This window comes from Antedon bifida, chromosome 2 (assembly GCF_963402885.1).
Source record: "Antedon bifida chromosome 2, ecAntBifi1.1, whole genome shotgun sequence".
NCBI classification, from domain to species: domain Eukaryota; kingdom Metazoa; phylum Echinodermata; class Crinoidea; order Comatulida; family Antedonidae; genus Antedon; species Antedon bifida.
The window spans coordinates 30,240,075-30,267,065 of record NC_136227.1 but is presented as its reverse complement, the minus strand read 5'-3'; the positions used below and the strand labels follow the sequence as shown (position 1 = coordinate 30,267,065).

Genomic DNA, 26,991 nt, shown 5'->3' with positions numbered 1-26,991 from the left:
AATCTGATTAGTTAAAACTACATTTGTAATTTTACTATCTTGTGTTTCCTATCGACTTATAATCTTCCCTTAACATTTATATTATGTATTGTGTATACTTGTTACCAATAATATTTTTTTTCTTCCGATGGTTTGTCATTAATTTTTAGGATTCATGTATTTTCTTATAAAAAGTGTTTCATATCCATAATGTGCATTTGTTTGATAACTGGACTCTAAAACAGTATATTTGACTCTGTATGCTATAATATTATTATGTGCTAATCATTGTGTAAACATCTATATTACAATATTGGCATTTACATGTATTGGAAATGTGTTGCATTCTTGTCATGCATCATCTGGTTGAAGGAGGCGGGGGATAAGGATTCTCTTTCCCCTTCTTTTTTGAAATATTAAGTTTACTAAAAGTTTGACTTATTTCATCTACTTTTTCTTCCATATCAATTGAATCAGTTTCCTCAATAATAAGATCAGATACAAAAAAGTCAATGTTGCCTTTTGGTCTGCCACGACCTCCTGAATTTTTGCGTTTTCCTTTTGTTTCTGGAGCTGCAGCTTTAAATTCAGGAAATTTCGTCAACCATGTAACTACAGTGTCCTTATCAACGTTAAAGTCACCACCAATTATTACAGAAGCTGAGTGTTCCGTTTTCATTTTCTTGGCAAAGTTCATAAGTTCCTCGAACTCAGGTTGTTTTTTGTCATCAGTTTCTCCAGGATTTGATCCATGCCATGATATTGCTACTAATTTTTTTTCTGGCTCATCACGATGTTTTAAAATGAGTGTGCACCTTCGATTGTCATAGGAATATTTATCCTCTTCAACTATTTCAAATACTGAATCTTTTACCAGAATACCATTGTGTTTTGGACCTTCAGCTTTGCACCTGTAAGTATATTCCCTTTGTTTTTTGTCTTGTTTTTTTGATTCTTGCAAAAAGATTATGTCTTGTGAAAGGTTTAGCTCTGAGGCATATGCTATATCTTGATTTTCTATATTGAATGTATTTATTTCAAATGTATAACATTTTGCAGTCACAGGATTATGAGTAAATTTGGGAGGTTCCTTTTTAGCTTTATTTTTTCCACCAGGTGTAGATGCGCCTTCAGTAGGAAATTCCTTGCTTTCCCTCTTTTCATCTTTAGGCCTAACAGACGTCATAGTGTATTAAATGTAATGAATGAAATCTACTGAGAAGAATACTATATATGTATTCAATGCTGCTAAATTACAGTTGTTTATAAATGTTCAATAATATTTGCTTACTGCAGTTTTCTCTAATTTGATTTCATATGACAACTGCAACGATTGATGTTGTTGTTAATACCCTTGTAAAACAGCTATCCTATAATTTAAAAGAAAAAAACAAGGTGGTTGGAAAAAGCACAGCAACTGAAGTAAATAAATATTTTATAATGTAATGCGTCAAGATGTAAGTTTGCTTGCACTTGCATCTACTTGCGTCTATTAATAAATAATGCATGTACTACAGTACTTTATAATAATAATAATAATTATAATAATAAGAGAGAAAGAAAGTATAGGTTTCTTCAATATGTATGTGTGTATATCATGATTTCTCAATGCTTATACTTTATTTCACATTTCAAATTCTTTATTCATCCCACATGGGGCAATTTCACTGAGGACTGAAATAGTACATTTTAAAAAATACATGGTAATAATCAATTAAAAAATACAAAAATCAAATCACATTTAAACGTAACATCTACAAGATCCATATAGTTGAGTCAAACTGCTTCATGACCCCCAAAAAATTGCAAGAAAATGTTTTTTGATGTATTACAATAAAATATGATCTCAAAAAACATTTCAAACACATTTCAAACAAACGTTTACTCAAATCGGACTACCGCAAAGTTTCAAAATCTGATGTTAAAAAAAGATGGTCGCCAATTTTTGAAAATCGGTAACCGCTTGTAGTAGACAGCTGTACTTGGTGTCAAATTATTCAAAATATATATGTTTATATTTACACTTTCTGAACATTTTGACCGGAAATTTCATTTTGTGACCTTTGACATTTATGGTACGACGTTTAACTGCAAATCACAGTCTTGATATTGGTGTCAAAATGTTCATATACATATTTATATTTACCTTTAAACTTTTGATATATGTTTTTGAGACCATGTTTTATTGTAATACATCAAAAAACATTTTCTTGCAATTTTTTTAGGCTTGGCCCTATATTTTCATACTTTGACCCAACTAATATTCATCCTTTTCATAATACTAAAATGGTCCATGAACAAAATAAATAACAAAAAACAGTCAAATACTAGTTGCAACAAAGGAATCTATTTTTCGTTTTGTCCTACACATAGGACTCCGGAGACCATGTGGTAAAAGTTCGAACTCATGAAATAGGGCATGTTCCGATGTTTTTAATAATTTATATTTAGCTAAAATTTGTTTGTCACAAAAAGATGAAATATTTCGCAATGAGCATCCGGTAATTTTCGAACATACATTTACAGTTTAAAAAGGTTAAAACACTCTCCACAAATGAGTTATAAAGCATTTTTAAAATACACTTATTTACTTTAATTTTTAAACCTTTATAAATGTATATAGTCTTTGGTTTCCCCTTTTTTTTTTATTAAAGTTCCAGTATTTAATCCCCAGCTGAGATTGTCTTCAAATATAGTACCAAGGTACTTATATAATAATCAACAATCTGAACTGGTTCGTTATTTAAAACACATATACAAATAAACTTTATAACCGACAGTTGCTTCTCAACGTTTGTATTAATTACTAATTGCAAAGCCAGTGTGTAGTGAATGACTGGAACAACTTACCACAAAGTGCAATTATCTGCTCCAAACCTACTCTGCTTCAAGAAAGAGATAAACAAACACATGCAATGGGCCAAAAAGCCCCCTTAACCCTGCCACACTCTATCGAAAGAAGATGGACTGTGGCGATTCAAGGTAAATTCAAAGTAATTCTCAAGATGCTAATTTTAGTTGACTACATAAATCACTGTATCTATTTATTCGTTCCTGTAAATTAATTAATTTCCAGTATATCACCAGGCAATTTAGAATTCCTCTATGCCTGTAAATTTATAAATACTATAACAGATACTTAAATATATAACAGTACTTATGTTAATTTTATATTAATTCTACTTATATTAATTTGATTTGATTTGATGTATAAATACTATAACATATATATTTACAAAGTACAGTATGATACAATATGATATATGAATACTGATACTTTAGGCTTAACAATGCTGTGGAAATGCTTTTCTTCACTTGGAGAACTATGGATTTCACCAGTAAAACTTGATTATAATTATTATTATTATTACATTTGTTATATGAAAACAATATTTGATTTACAAGCCCAGTATTTTGCTCCTGCTTCTCTTCTTCAATTTGATTTTATCAGCTGAATATTTATAACTGCACTAATTTCTTGTCAAAGCGATCGCTTCTTTTGTTATAGTCTTGTAAGATACACCTATCCTATAATAAACAAGATAAGATGGTTAGAAAAATCACAACTACAGTATGTCAATACATGCTGTAGTATTACATTAGGAGTGAACACAATGATATTTACTTGGCATGTCATACTTATACTTGATCTGAGAATACTGACAAGAAACAGTAACTAATGATTTGGGCTACATTGATGTATTGAATGATGTAAAAAGTAAAAGAAAAGAAAAAAGTATTTTTTCAATTCTCATTTGTAATAGGCCTGCACTGTGACTGCCGTGAGTCCTGTAAAAGATATATCCAAATTTCCTCAATTGAGGATGAATATTAATACAAACTTTAGAAATCATTTTGCACATACTGAATGCACATGACAGATTGTCATGTAAACTCTGAATGCTCAATATTTTTATTCATTTCATGGTTTGGGGTTTTTTTGTACGATACTAAGTCTTGTATAGTTGTTCCCATTATTTAAATCAAAATCATACATGCTATGCTAGTTAAAATGCTTTTTTACACCCACATGTTTTAATGTTTTATATTTTAGTATTTACATACAATGCTTTCAGCTTTTGCTGCTTTTTGTATTATATTTTTATGAATGAAATAAATAAATAAACTTTTGAACTCATCACTTTGCTGAGTTAGTTATCCGCATGACAAATGGCAATTGCACATCATACGTTAGAATATTGTGCACCGAAAAAGATTATGCCATTATGACCTGAAGAAAATAAAATTCTTTGTGGAATATATACAGTATACACTACATACAGTGTAGTGTCAAGAAGAGAATTTTTGACATACAAAATGTCATGATTCGCGTAGAAAGTTGAAGAAATTATTTTTTCTCGTTTTAAAATTTTAAATGCGCGTCATTTTTACTCCATAGAAATTTGACCCTTTATATGAATTAAATTGTCAATACAAAATGACGTTCGGTTTTTATCTATGATCAATCATTAAAATTCATAAAATCACGCGTAAGTCACATTGCGCAACTCTGACGTCATTTAAAAATAGGAGGTGCACAACTTCATGTAAACGTTGATATGCTAACAAAGTTACGAAATGTTTACACGTTTTAGAGAAACGCGATTCACAAAAAAGGATAAAACAGAAAAAAAAAGATGATGATGATCTGAAATAATACCAAACAGAACATAATGCATAATAAACAAATTCCAAAGACTCAGGTGTGTTATAATATACATTGCAAAACATAATGCATAACAAATTAATATGAAATATTGCAATAAATATAATTACTCACTTGGAAACTCTGTTTTAACAAAACTGATAGATAATTTCTTGAAATAAAGTAGGCACCACAATTTGATGTGTTGTACGGAGTCTGGTCACTTCACCTGAATTATGTGTAAGTAAATCATTAAATGTTTCCAAAACTAGATATGCTGATGTATTTATAATCTATAGAACTCCTCCCTCTGTTTTTAGTTCAAGATCATACAATACTTGCCAATCAACGTGCAGTAAACATCAATTGTTATTCAGTATACACCAATCGTTGTGCATTACACAGGTGGATAGACATAATAAACAGGCTTTTTGAGTCCAGGTGTTTCTGTTAAAAGGTGTTCGCACAGGAAAGTTCCGCTGTATTCCAAATGCAATGGGAAAAGCAAAAACAGGTTTTAGGCCAAACAATGTTATAATATGATTACATTGGTAATCAATAATGAAAACTATAGATAATTTATCACTTACAAAATAATACTAATATTGTACACTGGTAAAATAATCCATTGTAGATTTGAGCGTGAGAACATGACATAGTCACACATTTCGACAATTATGGGTTTTATTCAATCAGTAACATACACACCCATGGTTGTCAATATCCTCTCTACTATCATGGTTATGTGTATTTCTAACACATATTTACCACGTCTATACTATAGTTGATGCTGATCGATGTGTTTGTTTTTGTAATCTGTCAATGCTATCAGCAAAATGTGCTAAACTAGTTGTCAACATCACTTTCCCCTTTCTAATTCAAATTCTGGAATTTACACCCTCTCAGCTTAAGCTCTGTCTACACTACAAACTAGTTTGACAAAAAAGTGTGATACGTGCCCAAATATGGTAGTGATATGCCCAATATGGTAGTGATATGATGTAATCATTTTTTTGTCATATAAAGTTTGATAGTGTAGTCAGAGCTTTAGGATTAACTTGAGTAAAGCAGAATAAAAGAATTTATAGGAATATTTACAGTGTATGTAATCAACGTCAATCTAATACTGTTTAACTATTTAAATTGTCATTAGACATAAGAAATAAACCATAGATACTATTATATACCATACCATAGATATAACCTATACATCTGATTGGTTAAAACTACATGCATAATTTAACTTGTGTCTGCTTCACTGAACTACTGTAATCTGATCAATTTCAGAGCCATATATATAAAGAGTTACGACATTGAAAATTAGAAGCCATTTTTGTGTCAAAGAATTCGCACGCTGAGGGCGCGCGCGTCTCTTTGTTTAGCGTTTTCCTATAGTTCATGCATTATTTTTAGATTTTTTTGTCTATGAAATAACGCTTGTATTCCGTTTTTATTTTAGTAATTAATTTTATTAATGGTATTAATTTGGTAACATATATATATTGTGTCTATAATAACAAAAGAATAAATGCTAGGGCCTACATGCAAGTCAGGATACATCAAAGCATGAACCAATACAAAATACACACAAATTCACCCCTCTTTTTATACAGTATATGGCTCTCTGTGTGTTTTTGACACAAACTTTCAGAGACTCGTTCATCATTTCATTTGTAATAATTTGCCTTTATTATTTTAATATTGTTCATACCCTATTCAATATATTAACAAATATATCCACGACACTTTATTATTTTATTTAGTCATCAAAGCATGCAATATGAATTGAAAATATTACATAATTGTTATTAATAGGACGTAGTTATGGGATGTTTCGTTCCAAAATCAATCAATCGAACTTTATAATGTACTAGCGCACGCGCGCGCAATATTCTTTGCCGCAAGTACTTCTGTACGCTGTGCACATCGATATTTCACCGTTAGATGTGCAATTACATTTTTTTAAATATAAGAAAAAGTTTAAAGTATTTTCTTGCTCCTATACTTTACATGCAATAACGGAGACAAGTTTGACACAAATTGATCTGCATATCACGTGACTATAATCCAATGTCGTAACTCTTTATATATAGGGCTCTGATCAATTTCAGGTTTTACTGCCCTCAACTTCTCTCATCATAAATTACAATATTTGTTATGCATTCTGCTTGTGTCTCTGATGGTCAGTTTTCTTTTTTTTTTCTTTTTTCTTTATTCCTGTATTTACTTTAGAGAGGCTTTCACCCTGAAGTGGGTTGAAAATGACTAGCAATGATGATGATGATTTACTTTGCTACAAAATGTGTTTTCCTATTTTCTCTTTCTGATGTCTATGCTAATTATTTTGTGCTAATCTTAGTTAATTAGGTAGGTAAATCTAGTGAAATAGAAAATGTGTTCATTAATTTAATTTGAAGTTCATATCCTCTCTTTCTTTTTTTTCTTTTTTTTTTGCTTAATTAAAAGAAGTATTGTTATAATGGAGTGGAGCTGTAGCTTGGGGAGTGGAGCTGTAGCTTGGGGAGTGGAGCTGTAGCTTGGGGAGTGGAGCTGTAGCTTGGGGAGTGGAGCTGTAGCTTGGGGAGTGGAGCTGTAGCTTGGGGAGTGGAGCTGTAGCTTGGGGAGTGGAGCTGTAGCTTGGGGAGTGGAGCTGTAGCTTGGGGAGTGGAGCTGTAGCTTGGGGAGTGGAGCTGTAGCTTGGGGAGTGGAGCTGTAGCTTGGGGAGTGGAGCTGTAGCTTGGGGAGTGGAGCTGTAGCTTGGGGAGTGGAGCTGTAGCTTGGGGAGTGGAGCTGTAGCTTGGGGAGTGGAGCTGTAGCTTGGGGAGTGGAGCTGTAGCTTGGGGAGTGGAGCTGTAGCTTGGGGAGTGGAGCTGTAGCTTGGGGAGTGGAGCTGTAGCTTGGGGAGTGGAGCTGTAGCTTGGGGAGTGGAACTGTAGCTTGAGGAGTGGAACTGTAGCTTGAGGAGTGGAGCTGTAGCTTGGGGAGTGGAGCTGTAGCTTGGGGAGTGGAGCTGTAGCTTGGGGAGTGGAGCTGTAGCTTGGGGAGTGGAGCTGTAGCTTGGGGAGTGGAGCTGTATCTTGGGGAGTGGAACTGTAGCTTGGATCGAGAGTATTTTGTAAATATGCCTATAATATTGTACACAGCTTGGGATATATCATTATCATCATCATCATTTTTATCTTATTATCATTGTCATAATCATCAACTTCATGCTCGTCATATATCAAATAATCGTCATAGGCCTAAAGTAGTCATACAGTAATGTACAGTATACAAGTTTTAACTTGTTACTTTATTAGTAATCCAGTAAGTTATATTACAACAATTTCAGTTCTATAAATGAATAAGCTAATTAGCTATTATATATATGTAAACAATTGAGAATTAAGTTGTTGCCAACTTATTTCTTTATGATGTAAACCAAATGATATTTACAAGAATAATTTGTGTATTATTTTCATATTACTATTACTATTACCATTATGAATATCCTGTTTAAATGAAAATAAAAAGCATTTTACTGTTAATTATAGTCATTATACACAATTAATGAACATGGTAAAATAATGGACAATATAAAGTATGAAAAATTAATAAAATTAACACAATTCAATATTTAAATCCAATATTTCAATATACTACTACTACCAACAGTTCATTGAAAGGAAAATAAATACAGAATATACAGAAACTTTATTGGTCTAGCATAAAAAACAATCAAGATTGCTAAACACTATTTATATATTAGATGATAAAGTAAACAAAATAAGTTTCATACTAGAACAGTTTGGTATTGATAACAACAACATAACATAATATGTTGAATTATTATAAGTGAATTATTTACAATGCATTAAATCAACAATCACTATTTCTAAATTCATAAAACATTGTAACAAAGAAAAATGTCCAATATTACCAATATAGATTGTGATTGGTTAAAGCCTGTTAGGTTGATCTTAAGTGTTACTGCCCTCAACTTCTCCTTTCATCAATTAAACTTTTTTTATGCATTTCATTTTATCAAAGAGAAAAGAAAAATATAAAAAATATAGAATAAAATACATAAAAAGATGAAAAGGACCATCAGCAAAAAGATAAACACTTGTACGTAGTTGATGACCTAAAGAACTTACTAAACAACCAAAAAAATACAATTATAATAATCTAGTTTAAAATACATATAAAAAATTACAGTTACATCGGCAGATGTATACTTCTTAAATAGATTCAACTTATATAATTGTTTAATACATTAATGAAATTTGCATTTTAAGTTGTAGGAGAGTAGGTCGAAGTTTACATCTAGTATATTTATGACCAGAAAAATGTTTTAGGTTTTAAAAATCAGGTTGTACAACATTCGGTACATAAAAATACCAATTTGGTAATTATGAATATCATCAATTTTAATAAATTATTTATGTGAAATAGAGGACTTGTTGGTGCTTGATATTCAGACCAAGTTATAGCTTGTATGACTTTTTCTGGAGTTTGAAGCATATGAATTAAACCAAATAATGTTACAATAGCTGATAAGAGGTTGAATATAAAAGTGACCTATACTGTAGATAGAAAGGAGGGCGCTTAAAGGAAGGTAGTGACGAATTTTGAAAAGTAAATGAATCTTGAAAAGTAAATGAATCAAATCATATTACTTTACTGCTACATTTAGAGTTACTACCTACTTTTTTCTTTGTTTTGACCGATATATTGATGTTTAAAATGTACACTATTGTTATATACAGTCATTTGTCTAAATAATTTTAAACTAGTATATTTCATGAGAAAATGTATACTTTTATATCACAATTGATTAACTTAACTAAAACAAACTAATATAAAAAATTTTAAAAAATCAAGGTCATAAATCACTTTATAAGAAAACTGTAAACAAAATTACAAAAAATTGAAAAAAAAAGAAAAGTAATAACCATATATAAAGGCAAATTTCAGTAAAATTACGTTTACCAACTACTGATTTTTACCATTTAATGGAATTTAGTATGCTATTTAAGTTGAGTTAGATTAATAGTTATTGATGATTAGAACAAATTTAATGGATAAATTTGCATACCATGTACCTACTGTATGATTTCAAACAAATTGTGAGATTTACGATTTGTCCACACTAATGTTGCTAAATTTATTTGTTAAATCCGTCATAGTTATATCAATTGTATGTATTTCCGATATTTCAAAATTAGATGAACATATAAAATAATCGATATTTTCTTTTTGTCTACCTCTTGATTTGGGTGAACCTGTGGATGAAGGTTGAGGTGAACCTGTGGATGAAGCTTGAGGTGAATCTGTGGATGAAGCTTGAGGTGAACTTTGAGCTAGAGGTTGAGGTGAACCTGTGGATAAAGTTTGAGGTGAACTTTGAGCTGGAGGTTGAGGTGAACTTTGGGCTGGAGGTTGAGGTGAACTTTGGGCTGAAGCTTGAGGTGAACCTGTGGATGAAGCTTGAGGTGAACTTTGGGCTAAAGCTTTACGTGAACCTTTGGCTGAAGCTTTATGTGAATCTTGAACTGGTATTTTAACTGAAATTAATGGTGACGCTTCAGGTAGAGCTTTGATGGTAAAATTAAGTGCAGGTTTAGCCTCCAAAAATTCATTTGCTTTACTTTTATCGAGGTTAAAGTCACCACCAATTATTATTTGAGCATTGTGTGTTTCAGACATTCTCTTGGCAAATGTCAGAAGTTCATAAAAAGCTTCCTCTTTAGTTTCCGACTTGTAAGGTCCATGCCATGATATTGCTACTATCTTTTCGTTTGTGGTTTTGTGTTTTAAAATGATCTTGCACCAGCGATTCTCATATTTATAATCATTCTCTGGTGGAACTACTTCAAATATTGATTCTTTTAATACCAACACACCATTGTATGTTGTACCCTCCGGTTTGCATTTGTAAAAATATTCCCCTTGCTCTTCTGACTCATTTTGTGATTCTTGCACAAAGATTATATCTTGTGAGATGTTGTCTAGCTTTAAAACATGTTTTAAATAATTTTTATCTACATTAAATGTATTTATTTTAAAACCAGAACATTTTCCTTCCACAGGATGATGAGTATAGTTTGTTATTTTCTTTTTAGGTGAAGCCATATTAAATGTAATCAATCAATGAGAAAAATGTTCTATATATATATTTATATAGAAATACTATTATAACAGATATCGTTACTATGTATAGTATGAGCCAATAATGATATGAACACTAATACAGTATTTTAGTTGTGTATTAAAGGCAAATTATAAAGGGAGAACTATGAATTTCACCAGTAAAACTTTACTTTGTAACGCTACAATAATTCATTTGTTGAATATGACAATTTGATTTTCCAGCTCACTGTTTTGCTCCACTGCAATCTCCTCAAATTTTATTTTATCAGCAGGAATTTTATAGTGCAATGAATTCTTCATAGAAAAATGGTAGTCTAAACTATCAGCGACAATTGAATGTCTCTTTCGTTAATACCCGTTGTAAGAAACATCTATCCTATAATAAACAAGAGAAGATGATTTGAATAAGCAGAACAATCTTGATATATATTACATCACATTTATGAACACAATGCTACAACATTTGGTTTCCAATCTATGGTGTGCTTCTGCTTTACAACTCTTTATGATGTCTATATATTCTAATTGTTTTGTGCTAATTAATGTTAATTAGGTAGGTAAATCTAGTGAAAAAGAAAATATCTACTTGTCTTTTGTTGTGCATATCAAACACAGTAAAATTTAACATTGTGCAAATCATCTGGTTTGAGGCCCAAACTCTAGCTCTCCACACCAAAAGCACACACTTTTTTACCAATCTCAATTTTTTTCACATTTTTTTGGGAGTATGTTATGAATTGCCTGGGGAATAAATCTCAAGCCACCAGCAACCTCAAACTTGACATGTATGCATAAAACATTGTGAATAAAAAAGGCCAATTTATGTTAGGTAAATGAATATAGTGTGATACTTGCTCCATTAAGAATTATAATTACTAGCAGTAACCCGTGCTCCGCATGGTCTTTTTCTGCCTTGTGCTTATATACTTTGCATGAGCATGTATAATAAAAGCACACTCTGATAAAAATACTTTGACAAATTATTAGAATAAAAACAAATTGTATCACGAATAAAATTCAGAACTACTACGGCCATTGATTTTATTATACACTATCCTTTCACTTTCGAAGGCATGTAGGCTAAAAACTTTTGACTGGTCAGACTTTACGAGAAAAAAAAGACGCTAAAGAAAAATTGTGCTGTGTGAATTAGGCGCGCAAACACTGACGAAAGTATAAAATGCCAAACTATATTATTTTGGGTGTTTTTTGTGGTGATACATAGAGATAAAATAAAAAAGTGGACAAAAATCGAATGAAAAACACATTGCTGCAGAAACACGAATTGTAGAGTTTTTATTTCACTGGTTTTGATATTTTTTTGTGTAAGAGATTTGTTACCTACTTGCTACTTTGTAATTAAATTGTGGTCTAGCAGTAACCCGTGCTCCGCATGGTTTGTCTGCCTTAATAATAATTCGCATGACATGATTAAGTATAATGAAAGCGCACTCTTCCCGGCCCCTGACAAATTATTAAAAAAAAAAACAACAAATTATCAAGAATACAATTCGGAACTATTTACGGCCATTGATTTTACACTGTAATATCTGTAAGCTACAAAAAGAAAGCATATTGGATATGGGACTTTGTGCTGTGTGAATAGGGTGCGCCTCAGAAAGTGACGACAGTTTTACTCACTGGGCCAAACCGTGATTTACAAAAATTTACTAAAGACGGCCCGGCATGGTATTTGTAGATCTGGCCATGGCGGTACACGCAAAATAATCATTAGTATCTATATACACCAACAAAATCCTAATGTATTAACAACGTTTGCAACTTATGCCGATACGATAGATTTACTTAAGCATAATGAGTGTCAGTGTGTTACTGCCGTTCAAGGACCGTATTGTGGAGCCATATATATAAAAAAAACTTGTTGATGACTGACAGCGTGTCCAGTAATTTCAGTAGTTTATGTTTGTTTATGCAAGTTGTCTGTTGTCATACATTGTATATATTTTATATAATGATTTTCCAAATAACTTAAAATGATTTAGCGGTTGATTGAATTGAGAGAATTCTCTGCCCCTTCTACCGTCCTATAAATGAATACAATTGAATAACAACTTTAAACACAATTATTAGGTTAGAAATCTTTAGTATATATTGTTATTAGTCATGTCCAAATGTTTTCAAACTGACAAATCGTTTAACGTCGTTGCGAATCGCTTCATGTAACGTCGTTTGACACTGCGTTTAACAATGAGTCATCACAAACAAGGCCCAAATGATTCGTTTGTCTTTTAAGAGAAACTCTCTGAATTGTATTCCGGGGGTGCCAACCTCAAGCATCATTTTAAAACGTTTATAAGTTCGTAACCTCAATAAATAATTTAATATTAATAATAAACAGGGGTCTGGAATGTTTTTTATTGCTTTCTTTTACATATAGTCAACTGAAAATATCAATAGGAAGTTCCTACGATGAATTACAAACAATTTAGACAATAGCAACACGATATGCCATGCCACTGGTAAACTATTATATTATATTACTATATATATGTCATAAGCTATAATTTGATACCAAACTTGACATATTTATGTAATTTATATTTTTTTAAATATTTTTACATAGCTGTATAGAATAACATTTGTAATATATATGTATAGGCCTATTCTAAAAAAAAAATGTTTTTTGAATATTCCATTTTAATGTAACATAATAGTTCTCAACTTTGACCAAAAATTTGATTGAAAAAAAAATGTATTTACCTGAAAAAATGTAATTTCAAGCAAAAAATTGGCTGCCAGCCAATGGATTTTTGGTTGAATTTAATCATTTATTTTGTCATTTTACAAGTGAAAAAATGTTTTTCTTCGTTTTTTTTTCTAAGGAAGTGATTAACTTTATTAAAACTACAAAATAACATATTCAAAGTCTGATTTAATTAATCTTCATTTTTCATGTTTTTGGGGGACAATACATATTAAGTCTCCTTGTTAAAAAGGTGACATCCTAATGTTTTCACGAAGTAGATTTCTAATGTCGCCCTTTTGTTTTCTTTTTTAAACATTAATCAAAATAAATTCCTTTTGTTTGCCTCAACACTTATTAATGGGTGTCAGTAATTGTCTGTAATTGTACAACACCTGTGATACACTCTATAGAAACCCTTCAACACACCTGTCTAATTCTATTTAAACCCTTTTATTTACCTAACATTAATCAAAATAGATACCTTTGTTTTTTCCTTACCTATTAATTCCTTTTTTTTAATTAGGTTCTTTTTGTTAGCCTAGCCACACATTATTAGTATAAATTAGGTTCTTTTGTTAGTCTAGCTACTCATTAATACTACTTACCAATTAGGCCTATGGTATTTATTTGAATAAACGCCCAAGTAGGGCTACAGTAGTCTAGCTCTAGAATAAACATTTGATAGCCACGATCCTCTCACGTAGAAGGGTTATAAGCTAATTGGGCTTAGAGCATGGCTGGAGGTATGCACAAGCATAAAATAATAATAATAAACTACAATTTATAAAAATTACTTACATGAAAGCCTTTTTTAATTTCTTGAAATAAATAGTCTGCCGTCTGTTCACTACACCTTAATTTGATGTATCTCATCATCAATTGCCAATGTATTTAACATCTATGGAACTCCTCCCCCTGCATGCAGTATACACCAATCGCTATGCATTAAACATTATTGTTATTCAGTACACACCAATCATCGTACCTTACTTACCTTACAACCAGTCATTGCAGTACTGTATATCAATCGTGCAGTATGAACCAATCACTGCAGTACACATCAATCGTGCATTACAACCAATCACGGTACACATCAGTTGTGAAGTATGCCCACGCAATTTAAACTGCCACCTATCAACTCAAATAATCCATTATTATTAGAATTTCAATTTGGTTGTTTGTTAATATTAAATTTCATTGCATCAATAATTAGCTATGTATAATGGCTATGTGTATACATTGTTCTAGTCAGATGCACACATATTAAGTTTATAAGATGTAATTTTAGGTTAATTAATAAATATACCAGAAAACTGTATTTAAATATTTTTTTTACAATAACTGTATATCTATCAATAATCAATTTTATTTCTCAAATAAAAGTACAGATAACATTTTCTAAAATAATACATAATAAATGAGAAAAGGGGTGCTCCACTGGAAGCTTAAGCTTTAAAATGTGGGGTCCAGGCAACATATTTAAGTAAGGTAAGGTAAGAAACATGTAAAAAAAACAATATGATAATGAGCAAAAAAGGCATGTAACTTAACGATTGCAGTTTAATTTAACTTAAAACAGATATATTAACTTAAACAATAATAGTAGAAACAAGGTATTCATGTAATTTGAACGTCAAACAAGATATAAAATTAATTAATTTTGAGTTCTTCTGGTAGAGAATTTTATATTTTGGGTCCTGAAAAGTTAATATCTTGCCAACCTCCGTATTTAAGCAATCATAAGCATAATCTAATTTATTTCTGGTATTATAATTATGAACTGAACTAAAAGTTTGAAAATAAGTATCAAAAACTCTGAGCAGTTGATTATGTTTGAATTTAAACATAAATAAAGCAACATTGCTTGTGAGTAAGTCATAAATATTAAGTGTATTAGATAAATCAAAAAGAGGAGCAGAATGGTGGAGGTATTGCACATTATAAACTGATCTTAAAGCTCTTTTTTGCAAAATATAAATACAATTGAAATTAATTTTTGAAGTAAAGCCCCCAAAAAAGTGATTTATAAATTAATAGTAAAACGGAGGAAGGCAAGGCATGTTTAAGTTTATTGAAAACACCGACCACTCATGATAGTTTTAATGAAATTGTATTAATATGAGAAATAAAAGATAAGTATTCATCAATAAAAATGCCAAGAAATGTTGCTTTTGTTCTTTCAATTTCACTGATGCCGTAATATTATTTAGGAATGTTGGAAGGGGGGGGGGGGAGATTGGTTTATTTACTGAACAAAAAATAATAAATGTTGTCTTTTTAATATTTAACGATAGCTTATTAGATTTTAACCAGTTTGCAATTTTACTAAGTTCTCGATTCATTAAATTAATAGCTTGGTAGATGTCCTTATGATTAATAAATAAACTGGTATCACCTGCAAACATAACAATTTCAGCACCATTGCTTGTATAATTTAAATCATTAATAAATAACAGAAATAAAGGCGGACCAAGGATGGATCCCTGTGGCACACCACACGAAACTGGCCGCAGCTCAGAGGCAAAATATCCAGTCATGGTAACAAAAATGAAATGAAACATCATAATGTTTGGTTTTAAGAATGGCAAAAATTAATTGAAAGAACTAGTGTTATATATATAATGTTTTTTTGAAGTTGTACATTATCTAATACAGTATGTAGTTTTAAATCAATTTAATCTTCCTTTTTAAAAGGTTTAAATATATGCACTAAAAGGTTTTTTTTTGTGGTAAATTTAGTCCAACAGATGCATTGCATCTTTGAAATAGTTTGACATAAAATGTGTGATGTGGCCAAATATGGTAGTGATATGACATCATCATTAACTTTAATCAATTTAATCAAAAAAAATAAACGGTTAATAATCAATTATTTCTGCTCAGCAGAAACAGGCCCAGAGAAAGGCAAAAGAAAAGCACAGGAATGTTCCACTGTATTCCAAATGCAATGGGAAAAAACAAACTTTCCAGAAAAATAGATTTTAGGCCAAACAATGTTATAATATGATTACATTGGTAATCAATAATGAAAACTATAGATAATTTATCACTTACAAAATAATACTAATATTGTACACTTGTAAAAATAATCCATTGTAGATTTGAGCGTGAGAACATTTCAACAATTATTGGTTTATTCAATCTGTAAAATACACACCCATGGTTGTCAATATCCTCTCTACTATCATGGTTATGTGTATTTTTAACACATATTTGCCACGTCTATACTATAGTTGATGCTGATCGATGTGTTTGTTTTTGTAATCTGTCAATGCTATCAGCAAAATGTGCTAAACTAATTCTCAAAATCACTTTACACATCCTAATTCAAATTATGGAATTTACACCCTCTCAGGTTAAGCACTGTCTACACTAACTAGTTTGACAAAAAAAAGTGTGATGTGCCCAAATATGGTAGTGATATGCCCAAAATATGGTAGTGATATGATTTCATCATGTCCATATATGGGCACATCATATTTTGTTGTCACATAAAGTTTGATAGTGTAGATTGAGCTTTATGATTAACCTGAGTAAAACAGAATAAGAATTTATAGGAATATTTATTAATATAATAAAAATATAATAAAGCCAATCACTGTTTAACTATTTAAATTTTCATCAAACATATTGTTAACAAAGAAATAAAGTCTACTATAATAATAAGTGATAATAATGATTATATTATATACCATACCATAGATATAACCTAGACATCTGATTGGTTAAAACTACATGCATAATTTAACTTGTTTCCACTTCACTGAACTACTTTAATCTCATCAATTTCAGGTTCTACTGCCCTCAACTTCTCTCATCATAAATTACAATATTTGTTATGCATTCTGTATGCTTGTGTCTTCAATGATTCCTTATTTCTCTGATGGTCAGTTTTCTTTTTTTTTTTTCTTTATTCCTGCATTTAATTTAGAGAGGCCTTTACCCTGAAGTGGGTTGAATATGGATAGTAATGATGAATTTAGTTGGCTAAAATGTGTTTTCCTATCTATATTTTGTCTTTCTGATGTATATTATAATTAGGCCTATTTTGTGCTATTTTTTGTTAATTAGGTAGTTAAATATAGTGAAAGAGAAAATGTGTTTATTAATAACATTTTATGTTCATATCCTGTCTTCCTTGTTTTTGGCTTAATTAAAAGAAGTAAAGTGGAGCTGTAGATTGGGGAGTGGAGATGTAGCTTGGGGAGTGGAGCTGTAGCTTGGGAGTGGAGCTGTAGCTTGGAGAGTGGAGCTGTAGCTTGGAGAGTGACGCTGTAGCTTGGAGAGTGGAGCTGTATCTTGGGGAGTGGATCTGTAGCTTGAGGAGTGGAGCTGTAGCTTGGAGAGTGGAGCTGTAGCTTGGAGAGTGGAGCTGTAGCTTGGGGAGTGGAGCTGTAGCTTGGGAGTGGAGCTGTAGCTTGGGGAGTGGAGCTGTAAACTTGGGAAGTGGAGCTGTAGTTTGGGGAGTGGAGTTGTAGCTTGAGTGGAGCTGTAGCTTGGGGAGTGGAGCTGTAGCTTGAGGAGTGGAGTTGTAGCTTGGGGAGTGGAGCTGTAGCTTGGGGAGTGGAGCTGTAGCTTGGGGAGTGGAGCTGTAGATTGAGGAGTGGAGCTGTAGCTTGGGAGTGGAGCTGTAGCTTGGGGAGTGGAGCTGTAGCTTGGGAGTGGAGTTGTAGCTTGAGGAGTGGAGCTGTAGCTTGGGGAGTGGAGCTGTAGCTTGAGGAGTGGAGCTGTAGCTTGGGGAGTGGAGCTGTAGCTTGAGGAGTGGAGCTGTAGCTTGGGGAGTGGAGCTGTAGCTTGGGGAGTGGAGCTGTAGCTTGAGGAGTGGAGCTGTAGCTTGGGAGTGGAGTTGTAGCTTGAGGAGTGGAGCTGTAGCTTGGGGAGTGGAGCTGTAGCTTGAGGAGAGGAGCTGTAGCTTGCGGAGTGGAGTTGTAGCTTGGTGAGTGGAGCTGTATCTTGGTGATGAGTCCCGATGAGTGGAGCTGTAGCTTGGTGATGAGTGGAGCTGTAGCTTGGTGGTTCAGATGCTTTTCTACCAAAATTCTCAGGGTCCTGTTTTCAAATGCCAGGATTTTGTTCTCATGACACAACTCCACTCCCAAAGACTTGTTTGTAATAAGACTTTGTTTGTGTTGAGCATCTTGTGTATATGTTTTTCTTTAAAGGTCAATTTACGAGTGGTAACTGTAAGCGTCTCATTTACACAGCATACAGAATTTGCGAGCAGTGTGGTGGAAAGTACTGGTGCTTGTAGGCCTCCAGGCTAGTGCATGTTGTAGGCACTGATGGCCTGGACTAGAGGTATTATGACTGACTGTTATAAGGCCTAGAGCAGTAGCGTACGCCTACCACATGGTTGAAAATTGAGTTTTACAATTCAGGTACCTCCATTGTTGTATAATAAGAAGTAATAAACAAATTTATGATCAAAATATGATTTTAACAACATCGCCCAACTATATTATTTGATCAAACTCACTTAATTTATAGTTTTAAGATGATGTATTCAAAATCTTCACTTTTTTTCTTCATGTTTTTTGTTCTTATTGCAGCAATAATCCTCTTATTTCACTTATACCTTTTTCGGTGAATACACTTAGGCTTCTGCACCACTGCTCAGCGACCAAATCACTGTGTAGCAGAATTGAGATAAGATACAAGTGGTGTGTGTTTGTTATGTTTTTAATGCAGCGAGCCTAGGGTGGTCGGTATTCTGCAATATGATTTACACGCTGTTATGATTTTTTGCTATGCACTTTTTGCACTCCAGTGCATGGTAGTGAAAAAATAAAGAGTGCACATGTCAGTCATCAGCGCGTCTGATTGGCTACAGTACATCCTTGAACCCACGTTATAATGAATGTTATAAAAGCTACCTACAATATTAGGAAGCGCCATAGAATTTATTGGCAAAAATGAATGTTGAATGGAGAGAATAAATTTAAGTACTATGATTAAATTGGTTTTGATAGTAATAAATTACATACATTCAATGTTGAATGTTATCATTTAAACAATAGGGAAAAGCTGTTATTAATGTGATAGCAGTTATTTGCAAAATAGTCATTCATATACAAATAATGAATGTTATGAATGAATGAATGAATGCTTTTGTTTTGATGGTAACAAGACATAATGTTGTTGAACAATAGGGAAAAGCTGGGTAAAATCAATAATGAAATTTAAAGCTTGACAAAATAAGTCATTCATATACATTTTTATGAGTTGAATACAGTATGATATGGTAACAAATTACATACTGTTGTTGAATGATATAACAAATAGGAAACGCCAGGTAAAATCAACATTGCCCAAAAACATTAATTGATCAAACCAGGGAAATGTAATACCTTCCTGATAAAATTCACAAATTTTATAGTTTAAGATGCTGTATTCAAATAATTAACCACATTTCATAAGAATTTTGTGGGAAAAAATTAGCTTCTTCATAATTTCTGCCATAACATTATGCAAAAGATCTATTTTGTTTTGTTGTAAATAACTGTAAATATTGTGTGTTTATGATATTTTATTATTATTACATTGGGTCAAAAATTGTGGCCACAAAATTATTTTTAATAATAATAATTATTTAGATTACACTGCTTTGTGAAGAAATGTTTAACCATAGACAATTTGTATGTGGCAGCATGTAGAAAATTAACGAATTTAATTTAGCAGTTTGACAAAATTCAAAGTATAGAAGGACAATTTGTACATGCATGGAGGAATTCCTCCATGGTTTATGTAAAAATAGTATTCTCTGATATAACATCTTTCTAATCATATTCTGCATGATTTTAGTATTTTGTAAATAAAATACTGTATTTTTTTGTTTATTTAAACTGTAGAATGAAATGTTTCATTATCTTCATCTCATCATCATTATCTTTATCTCATCATCATTATATTTATCATCTAAGCATCATTATCTTTATCATCTAATCATCTTTATCTTATCATTAGCATCATCTTTATCATTAACTTTGTTCTTCATAATTTTCATCTCATCTTCGTTTTCACAGAAGACTGGTTTCATTATGAGTAATGAGATACAAATCGTCTTATCATTGTAATCTCTATCATCGACTTATGCTCATCATCGTCATCAAGTAGTCATACAATAATATTCAAGTAACTACTTCATTGTTACTTTATTAGTCTAAAAATTGAGTGAAATCAGTATTGCAGCAATTTCATTTCTATAAATGAATAATAAACTAATTATTTATCTATGTTATAACTCCATGGTTTATTCCAAATGATATAAAGGATTAGTCTGGTTATTTAATACAATTCATTAAGTAATATCGTAATGACAATCACATTTCAACATAATATTTTTCATGATAATTTTCAAAATGTCTATATTATGCACATAGTATGTATGAAAAAATAATAAAAATCAACATGATTCAATGCTTGTAATCCTATATTTCAATATGTTTATGCTCTAAAAAATTTAACATAATACATACTACTACTACCACCAACAGTTTATTAAAACAAAAAAAACTAATGTGACAAATTTAATGTATGTAAATAACAATATGATATTAAATTATACTAAACAGTTCGATATATAATAAACTTAAATACAACAATAATATGTGTAAAATCAAGTATACCCGCCTCAAAGTGGGTTTCAAATGTAGTTTAAAACATCAATTATCAGTTTTATATCACCTATATCATGAGGATTACTTTACCCAAGTTTCAGACTTTCCCAGATAGACAGACAGAGATTTGGTGAATTATAGCAAGATAATATATAGCTTTATTATGCCTTACAAAGATTCTAGGCATCTGATTGCATTTGAGTAAACTGTTGATCTCATGTTTCACTGCCCTCAACTTCTCTCATCATCAATTAAGTTATTCATTAAGAAGCTTTTTCATCGCGGTATCTAAGGCCGACAGTTTTGCGAATTTGTAAACTCGACTATGATTTATAGGTCCCAGCTGCTGAACCCAAAAAACGTCTGGGAAAAGAGAATCTATCAGGGCTCACGGTTAAACAATTTTGGATTCTCGCCCTTTGATTGGTGGAAGACTAGAAAAATGTTCTCACTTGTACCACCGTGAAGTCGCCTTGTCTCTAGAGAGGGGTATTATAGTCAATTGACTATGGTTGCATGCCTTTAGAAATACAGGTAATTATATACAGGTTGAGGTCACAGCATACAACAGGTATTTAATCTCTACAGTCATGGAAGAAAATATGAAAGAATAATTAAAAAACTATCTTTGATTTGTATGTATTTTTGCGATTAAAGGACATCTTTTTAATAATTAATCATTTAATATATCTGATGAAAGAACAATGAATAATTTTAAAATGTCGAACGGCATTTTTTGTAAGAAATATTTCTTGTTTAAACTGGTGATAATAATGATAACTGAGATTCATGTATTTGGTTTTCTATAAAGTTAGTTACTTATCCATGGTCTGCTATTTGTTCCTAGTTCATTGCAAAATTTTAAAATGAGGGTGTACAGTATATGAAAATATACCCAAAGCTTTGTTTTTAATTGTATTTTTATGATCTGCAGTTGCCTGAAGCTCTTTATTCAATCCAATATTAAAGATGTATTGTCTCCCAAATACTTGGGGGACAATACATCTTCATAAAAATGAAGATTAATAAAATCAGACTTTGAATAGATTATTTTGTGGTTTTAATAAAGTTAATCACTTTCGTAGAAAAAAAAACGGAAAAAATAAATGTTTTCACTTATAAAATGACAAAATAAATGGTTAAATTCAACCAAAAACTCATTGGCTGGCAGCCAATTTTACTAGTTTTTGCTTTAAATGTTTTTTTAGGTAAATGCATTTTTTTTGACCCAATTTTTGGTCAAAGTGACATTAAAATTGCATACTCAACAAATTGTTTAAGAATTATTTTTTCAGGGGGACAATACATCTTTAATGGTATTTTTATTTAAAATCTGCTGTAATTAGATACAATTTCAATAACATGATGAAATAGTGAAGTTTATCTTTCTAGAATTAATTTTCAAATATGTAAAATCTTCATTCTATAAAAAATTACTCACAGTATTTGTTATTAATATCTGTTATGGTTAACATATTATAGCAAGCTGCTTTCATATTGCTTATTTATTTTTATTGTCTAATAATAATATTGTGCAATTAGCTTTCATATTGCTTATTTATTTTGAATGGCTAATATTGTGCAATTTCTTTTAGTCAATGTCTTGAGTACTTTCCTGCGGAATGTTAAACTTTTCTTTACATTTAGGGCATTCCACTTCTCTGCCATCATCCTAAAAAAATTAAATAGATACTCTGAATAGAATTAATAATTAGAAATTATTTTATTAATAGAATTAATTTTAGATTTTATACAGTTTTGTTTAATATCAATTATGGCATAGAGGATTTTTTTGACACATAAAGTTTGATATTGTAGACAAGGCTTTAGCCAAATTAGTAGGGGATGCAAAATGTGATCATCTCTTCCTACGGGCACTAATATCACATGACAAAAACAAGATCAATTCTTGTACAATCGAAACAGTTTATAATTTAAGATGCGGGGGAAAAGTAACAGACACATTCATGGTTCTCAGCTCTCTGCGTCGCCACTTTGAAAGCATCCTATATTATCATTGGTACCCTCAATTCAATTTGAAATATGGAAAAATGCTAACGTACTAAAAGTCAAATAACTTACCAGTGTTAAGTTTTCTATTTCAGAAGTAACACTTTCTGAAGAAGATGATGCATGTGCATCCTTCATCAATTTATCGTAAGGCGTAGATACTGCTTCGAACTGTTGAAACACAGTATAAAAGTAGTCAATATTGCGTGAACGTTGTATTTTTGTTGGAGATACAAATTCTGCTGGTCCTTCTGGATTTGAATGCTCAGCTGCATCATCATCTTTCAAGTTAAAATCACCACCAATGATAACTGGTAATTTGTAGTGTATTGACAATGCGTGTGCATAGCTTTGAAGGTCATTGAAATGTTTCCTTTTCTCGTCTGGTACGTCTTTTACTTGTGTTTTAGCATTTTTTGTATTATATTTCTGTTTGCCATGCCATGATATAATAATCAATGTATTCAAGCGTACTGTGCATTGGTGATCTTCTAAATCTTTCATTTTCTTGTTGCGGATCTCTCTCTCCTCCTCATCCTCCTCTTTAGGGTCATCAGGAAATGTTTTTTTTTTCACCAATACCTTCAATTTTTGTTGTCCACTTTTGCAATGGTAATTTTCTTCTATCTCTTTAGGCAAGGTTTTGTTAATTTCTTGACAACATACAATATCAGATTTGAGAGCGTCTATAACCTCTTTATAGTCATCTTCCACACCTCCAAAATTAAAAGTTGTGATCTTGTACGTCTTTTCACCTTGGATATAATCAAAGTGAACAGGATCATGATCTGGTCCTTTTTTTTTGCTAGATGATGTAGCTGCATCTGCCATTTTAATCAAATGTCTACAATTTGTGTTCAATCAATTGTGCTCTGATCTGTGTCTGAACTGAAAAATAATTAAAAGCTATAGGTGGATTTCACTGTTTACATTTCACCATGCATTTCTGTAGTATTTGTTAAAAACCAATGAACCATTAGTTCATTATCATCCTTGCCATTTGATTGGTAGATTTCATGTCACATGGTATTGGCTATTTTGTTTATAATGCTTATTGTGTTTCGATGGTAACAAATTATATACATTGTTGTTGAATGTTATCATAACAATAGAGAAACGCTATCTAAAATATTAATAAGCGTAATAGAAGTTATTGGCAAAAATGAATGTTTGAATTGAATGGAGAAAATACAGTATGATTAGATTGGCAAAATAGTCTTAAATATATATTGTTATGAGTTAAATACAGTATTGTGTTTATTGTGTTTCGATGGTAACAAATTACATACTGTTATTATTATTCTATTATGTTTATGTAGCCTAGCTAGCTCAGAACCGCACACAGGTCTCACTGAGTTTTGTAATGTTAACCAGCAGAACGTACATGGTGTATTTTCTCCCCTCACTTTATCTGACCACCTCCTCTCCCTTTCACCTTTCAATTAAATATATTTCAATTTTTCTGTCATTCTTTTTTTAATGTGTAATATTTCTTCCATCTTTGTTGATTATTGGTATTTCTTCCATCTTTCGTTGATTGGTTAGTTGATAATCACTTAATTATATTACATATATAATATATTATATAACCCTTCAATTTGATACAACCCTTCTTATTAGAGGTCACTTATTTAAAGTAATCCCTCCATAACTAAGATAAATTTACAGTCCAAGACTCTGAAATTGTTTTCTAGTACAGTTAAATCTGTCGTAAATGGACAACTTGTCTGGAATAAAATGTTGACCCATGGAAAACGAGAGGCTCAGATAATAGAGGGCCACACACTTTATGCTCTTTATGTCTGCTGAGGAACTATTTATTAGTTTTTAGTTGGCCACTTGTGGGAGATAAATTAATGTTGTACAAAAACAAAAATTGTAAATGAAAATGTGTTCGTGACTGCTTATGGGAGGTGGATAGACATAATAAACAGGCTTTCTGAGAGTCCATTTCAAGAGGTGTTTCTGTTAAAAGGTGAAAGGAAAGTTCAGCTGTTTTCAAAATGAACGATTCCAGAAAAAACGATTTTAGGCCAAACAATGTTATAATATGATTACATTGGTAAAACTATAGATAATTTATTGAAATTTGAAAATACTGGCTTTTGAAATTTCTGTCCTATCTTTTAACACTAGTAATTCTGAAAATAATTTTAAAAAGTGGTCCAGAATTGGGACTGTGGTTCAGATTGCCTCCAAAATTTAATGAAGTGGTCCTTGACCACATGTCTATCTGGTAATTACTTTTTGAGTAATCCTGCTAACAAACACTTTGTCTTATTAGTTTTTGGTTAGCCATGTCTTGTGCGAGGTAAATTAATGTTATACAGCACATTAAAAACTATAAATGAAAACATGTTTGTTACTGCTTACGGGAGGTGGATAGACATAATAAACAAAACAATAAAATAAGTGTCCATTTTTTTAAGTACAAAGTTTAAATATAACGCCCTTATACGTTTTTCGATATACGTTATTGCGCACTATTTTTAAATGGCAGCTTTCGTGCTCGAAAAACGTACTAGGGTGTTATATTTCAATTTTGCACCTCCTAAAATGGACAATTATTTTTTTGTTCTGTTTATTATGTCTAACAAAAGGAAAAGCTAGATAAAATCAATAATCAAGTGTAAAACTAATCATTGGTATATACATAGTAAATGTTTATGAGTTGACAAATTGAGTTTTACAATGGCAACATTAACAAAGTACCTACTGTACATTGTTGTATAATAAAGAGCCAGTCTGTGATTTGTTTTGTAGAGAGAACCAATAATTATAATCATTTTCTGTTCAGTAGAACTAATACCGAACAAAACATAATGCATAATTAACCATTCAAATGCAAAAGACTCAACAGGTGTGTTATAATACGACATAATACATCATAATACATAACAAATATAAAATATTGTAATCAATAATAATAATCCTGAACCTATACAATATGTAAAAGTTACTCACTTGGAAACTGTTTTAGCTAACTGATGGATAATTTCTTGACATTAAGTTGTTCTAGTAATCTATGTAGACACCACAATCTGATATGTTGTATGGAATCTGTTCACCAGTCATCAAATGATCCCAAAACTAAAGATGCTGATGTATTTATCATCTATGGAACTCCTCCCCTTGCTTTTAGTTCTTAAGTATAATGCAATATGCACCAATCACTTTGCAGTAAGCACCAATTGTTATTAAGTACACATCAATCATTGTGTATAACACAACTATTTCTATTTTATATAATCTGATTGGGTTGTATTTCTGTTGGGAGTAGATAAACTTTTGTCCAACCCTTTTCGATTAATGAGTTTCATAGGTTGGGCATTTCAATTCATACTCACAGGTCTCTCTTGAGTGTTGTTATGTAAAAGACACTTAGACCTACAATTTTTTATGTTGTTTAAACAAAATATATTACTTTAAAATAAAAATATTAAACTATGTCAAAATTATGATAAAAAGAGAGAAACACTGCACTACCAGCTCGCGTTAAATATCCTCTTAGGCTTAGCTAGGCTTAGTTGTGTAGGCAACATTCACTATTTATTTTATAACAACTACCTATTATGTCAACAACCGAAACATATTCGGTTGTAGAGCAATATGAAAATATTGCCAGGCAACTGAAACTGATTTAGGCCAATTCCACTTTTTGTATAATTGTTCCTATGATTAATCAAAATCATACCAACGATCTGAAGCTAATTTAAGTGTTTTTTGTCTAAATTAATACATATATGGCTTTCCAAAAATGTAGCTCTGTTGATCTAGTGGAATTGTTAGTTTATAATATATGCCAAAGCCAAGCAAAACAACAGGCGGCACTGTTCACAGTTGGCTTTAACATTTTTTTTCATTCGTGAGAAGATTTTTTTGGTAGAAAAAAAGCTGAAAAC

At 31.4% G+C, this 26,991-nt stretch overlaps 2 protein-coding genes across 5 annotated transcripts; both read right to left on the bottom strand.

Annotated features, from left to right (window-relative positions):
• Positions 1-8,793: 8,793 nt before the first annotated feature.
• LOC144834509 (uncharacterized) lies at positions 8,794-26,143 on the bottom strand. 4 transcript variants are annotated; one of them, XM_078689338.1, is made up of 3 exons: positions 26,054-26,143; positions 10,984-11,132; positions 8,794-10,581 (listed from the first exon to the last, which is right to left on the bottom strand). In XM_078689338.1, exons 2-3 carry the CDS (start codon positions 11,054-11,056, stop codon positions 9,740-9,742), a joined length of 915 nt encoding a protein of 304 aa, XP_078545464.1. In that variant the 5' UTR covers positions 11,057-11,132; positions 26,054-26,143; the 3' UTR covers positions 8,794-9,739. The 4 variants fall into 4 exon arrangements, with proteins under 4 accessions (XP_078545464.1, XP_078545465.1, XP_078545466.1 ...); XM_078689339.1 differs by lacking the exon at positions 26,054-26,143 and having other exon boundaries at positions 8,794-9,954; positions 10,003-10,050; positions 10,099-11,126; XM_078689340.1 differs by lacking the exon at positions 26,054-26,143 and having other exon boundaries at positions 8,794-9,900; positions 10,069-11,126.
• On the bottom strand, positions 20,812-23,980 carry LOC144834513 (uncharacterized). Its single transcript, XM_078689343.1, has 2 exons — positions 23,162-23,980; positions 20,812-22,751 (listed from the first exon to the last, which is right to left on the bottom strand). Exons 1-2 carry the CDS (start codon positions 23,918-23,920, stop codon positions 22,671-22,673), a joined length of 840 nt encoding a protein of 279 aa, XP_078545469.1. The 5' UTR covers positions 23,921-23,980; the 3' UTR covers positions 20,812-22,670.
• Positions 26,144-26,991: the final 848 nt, after the last annotated feature.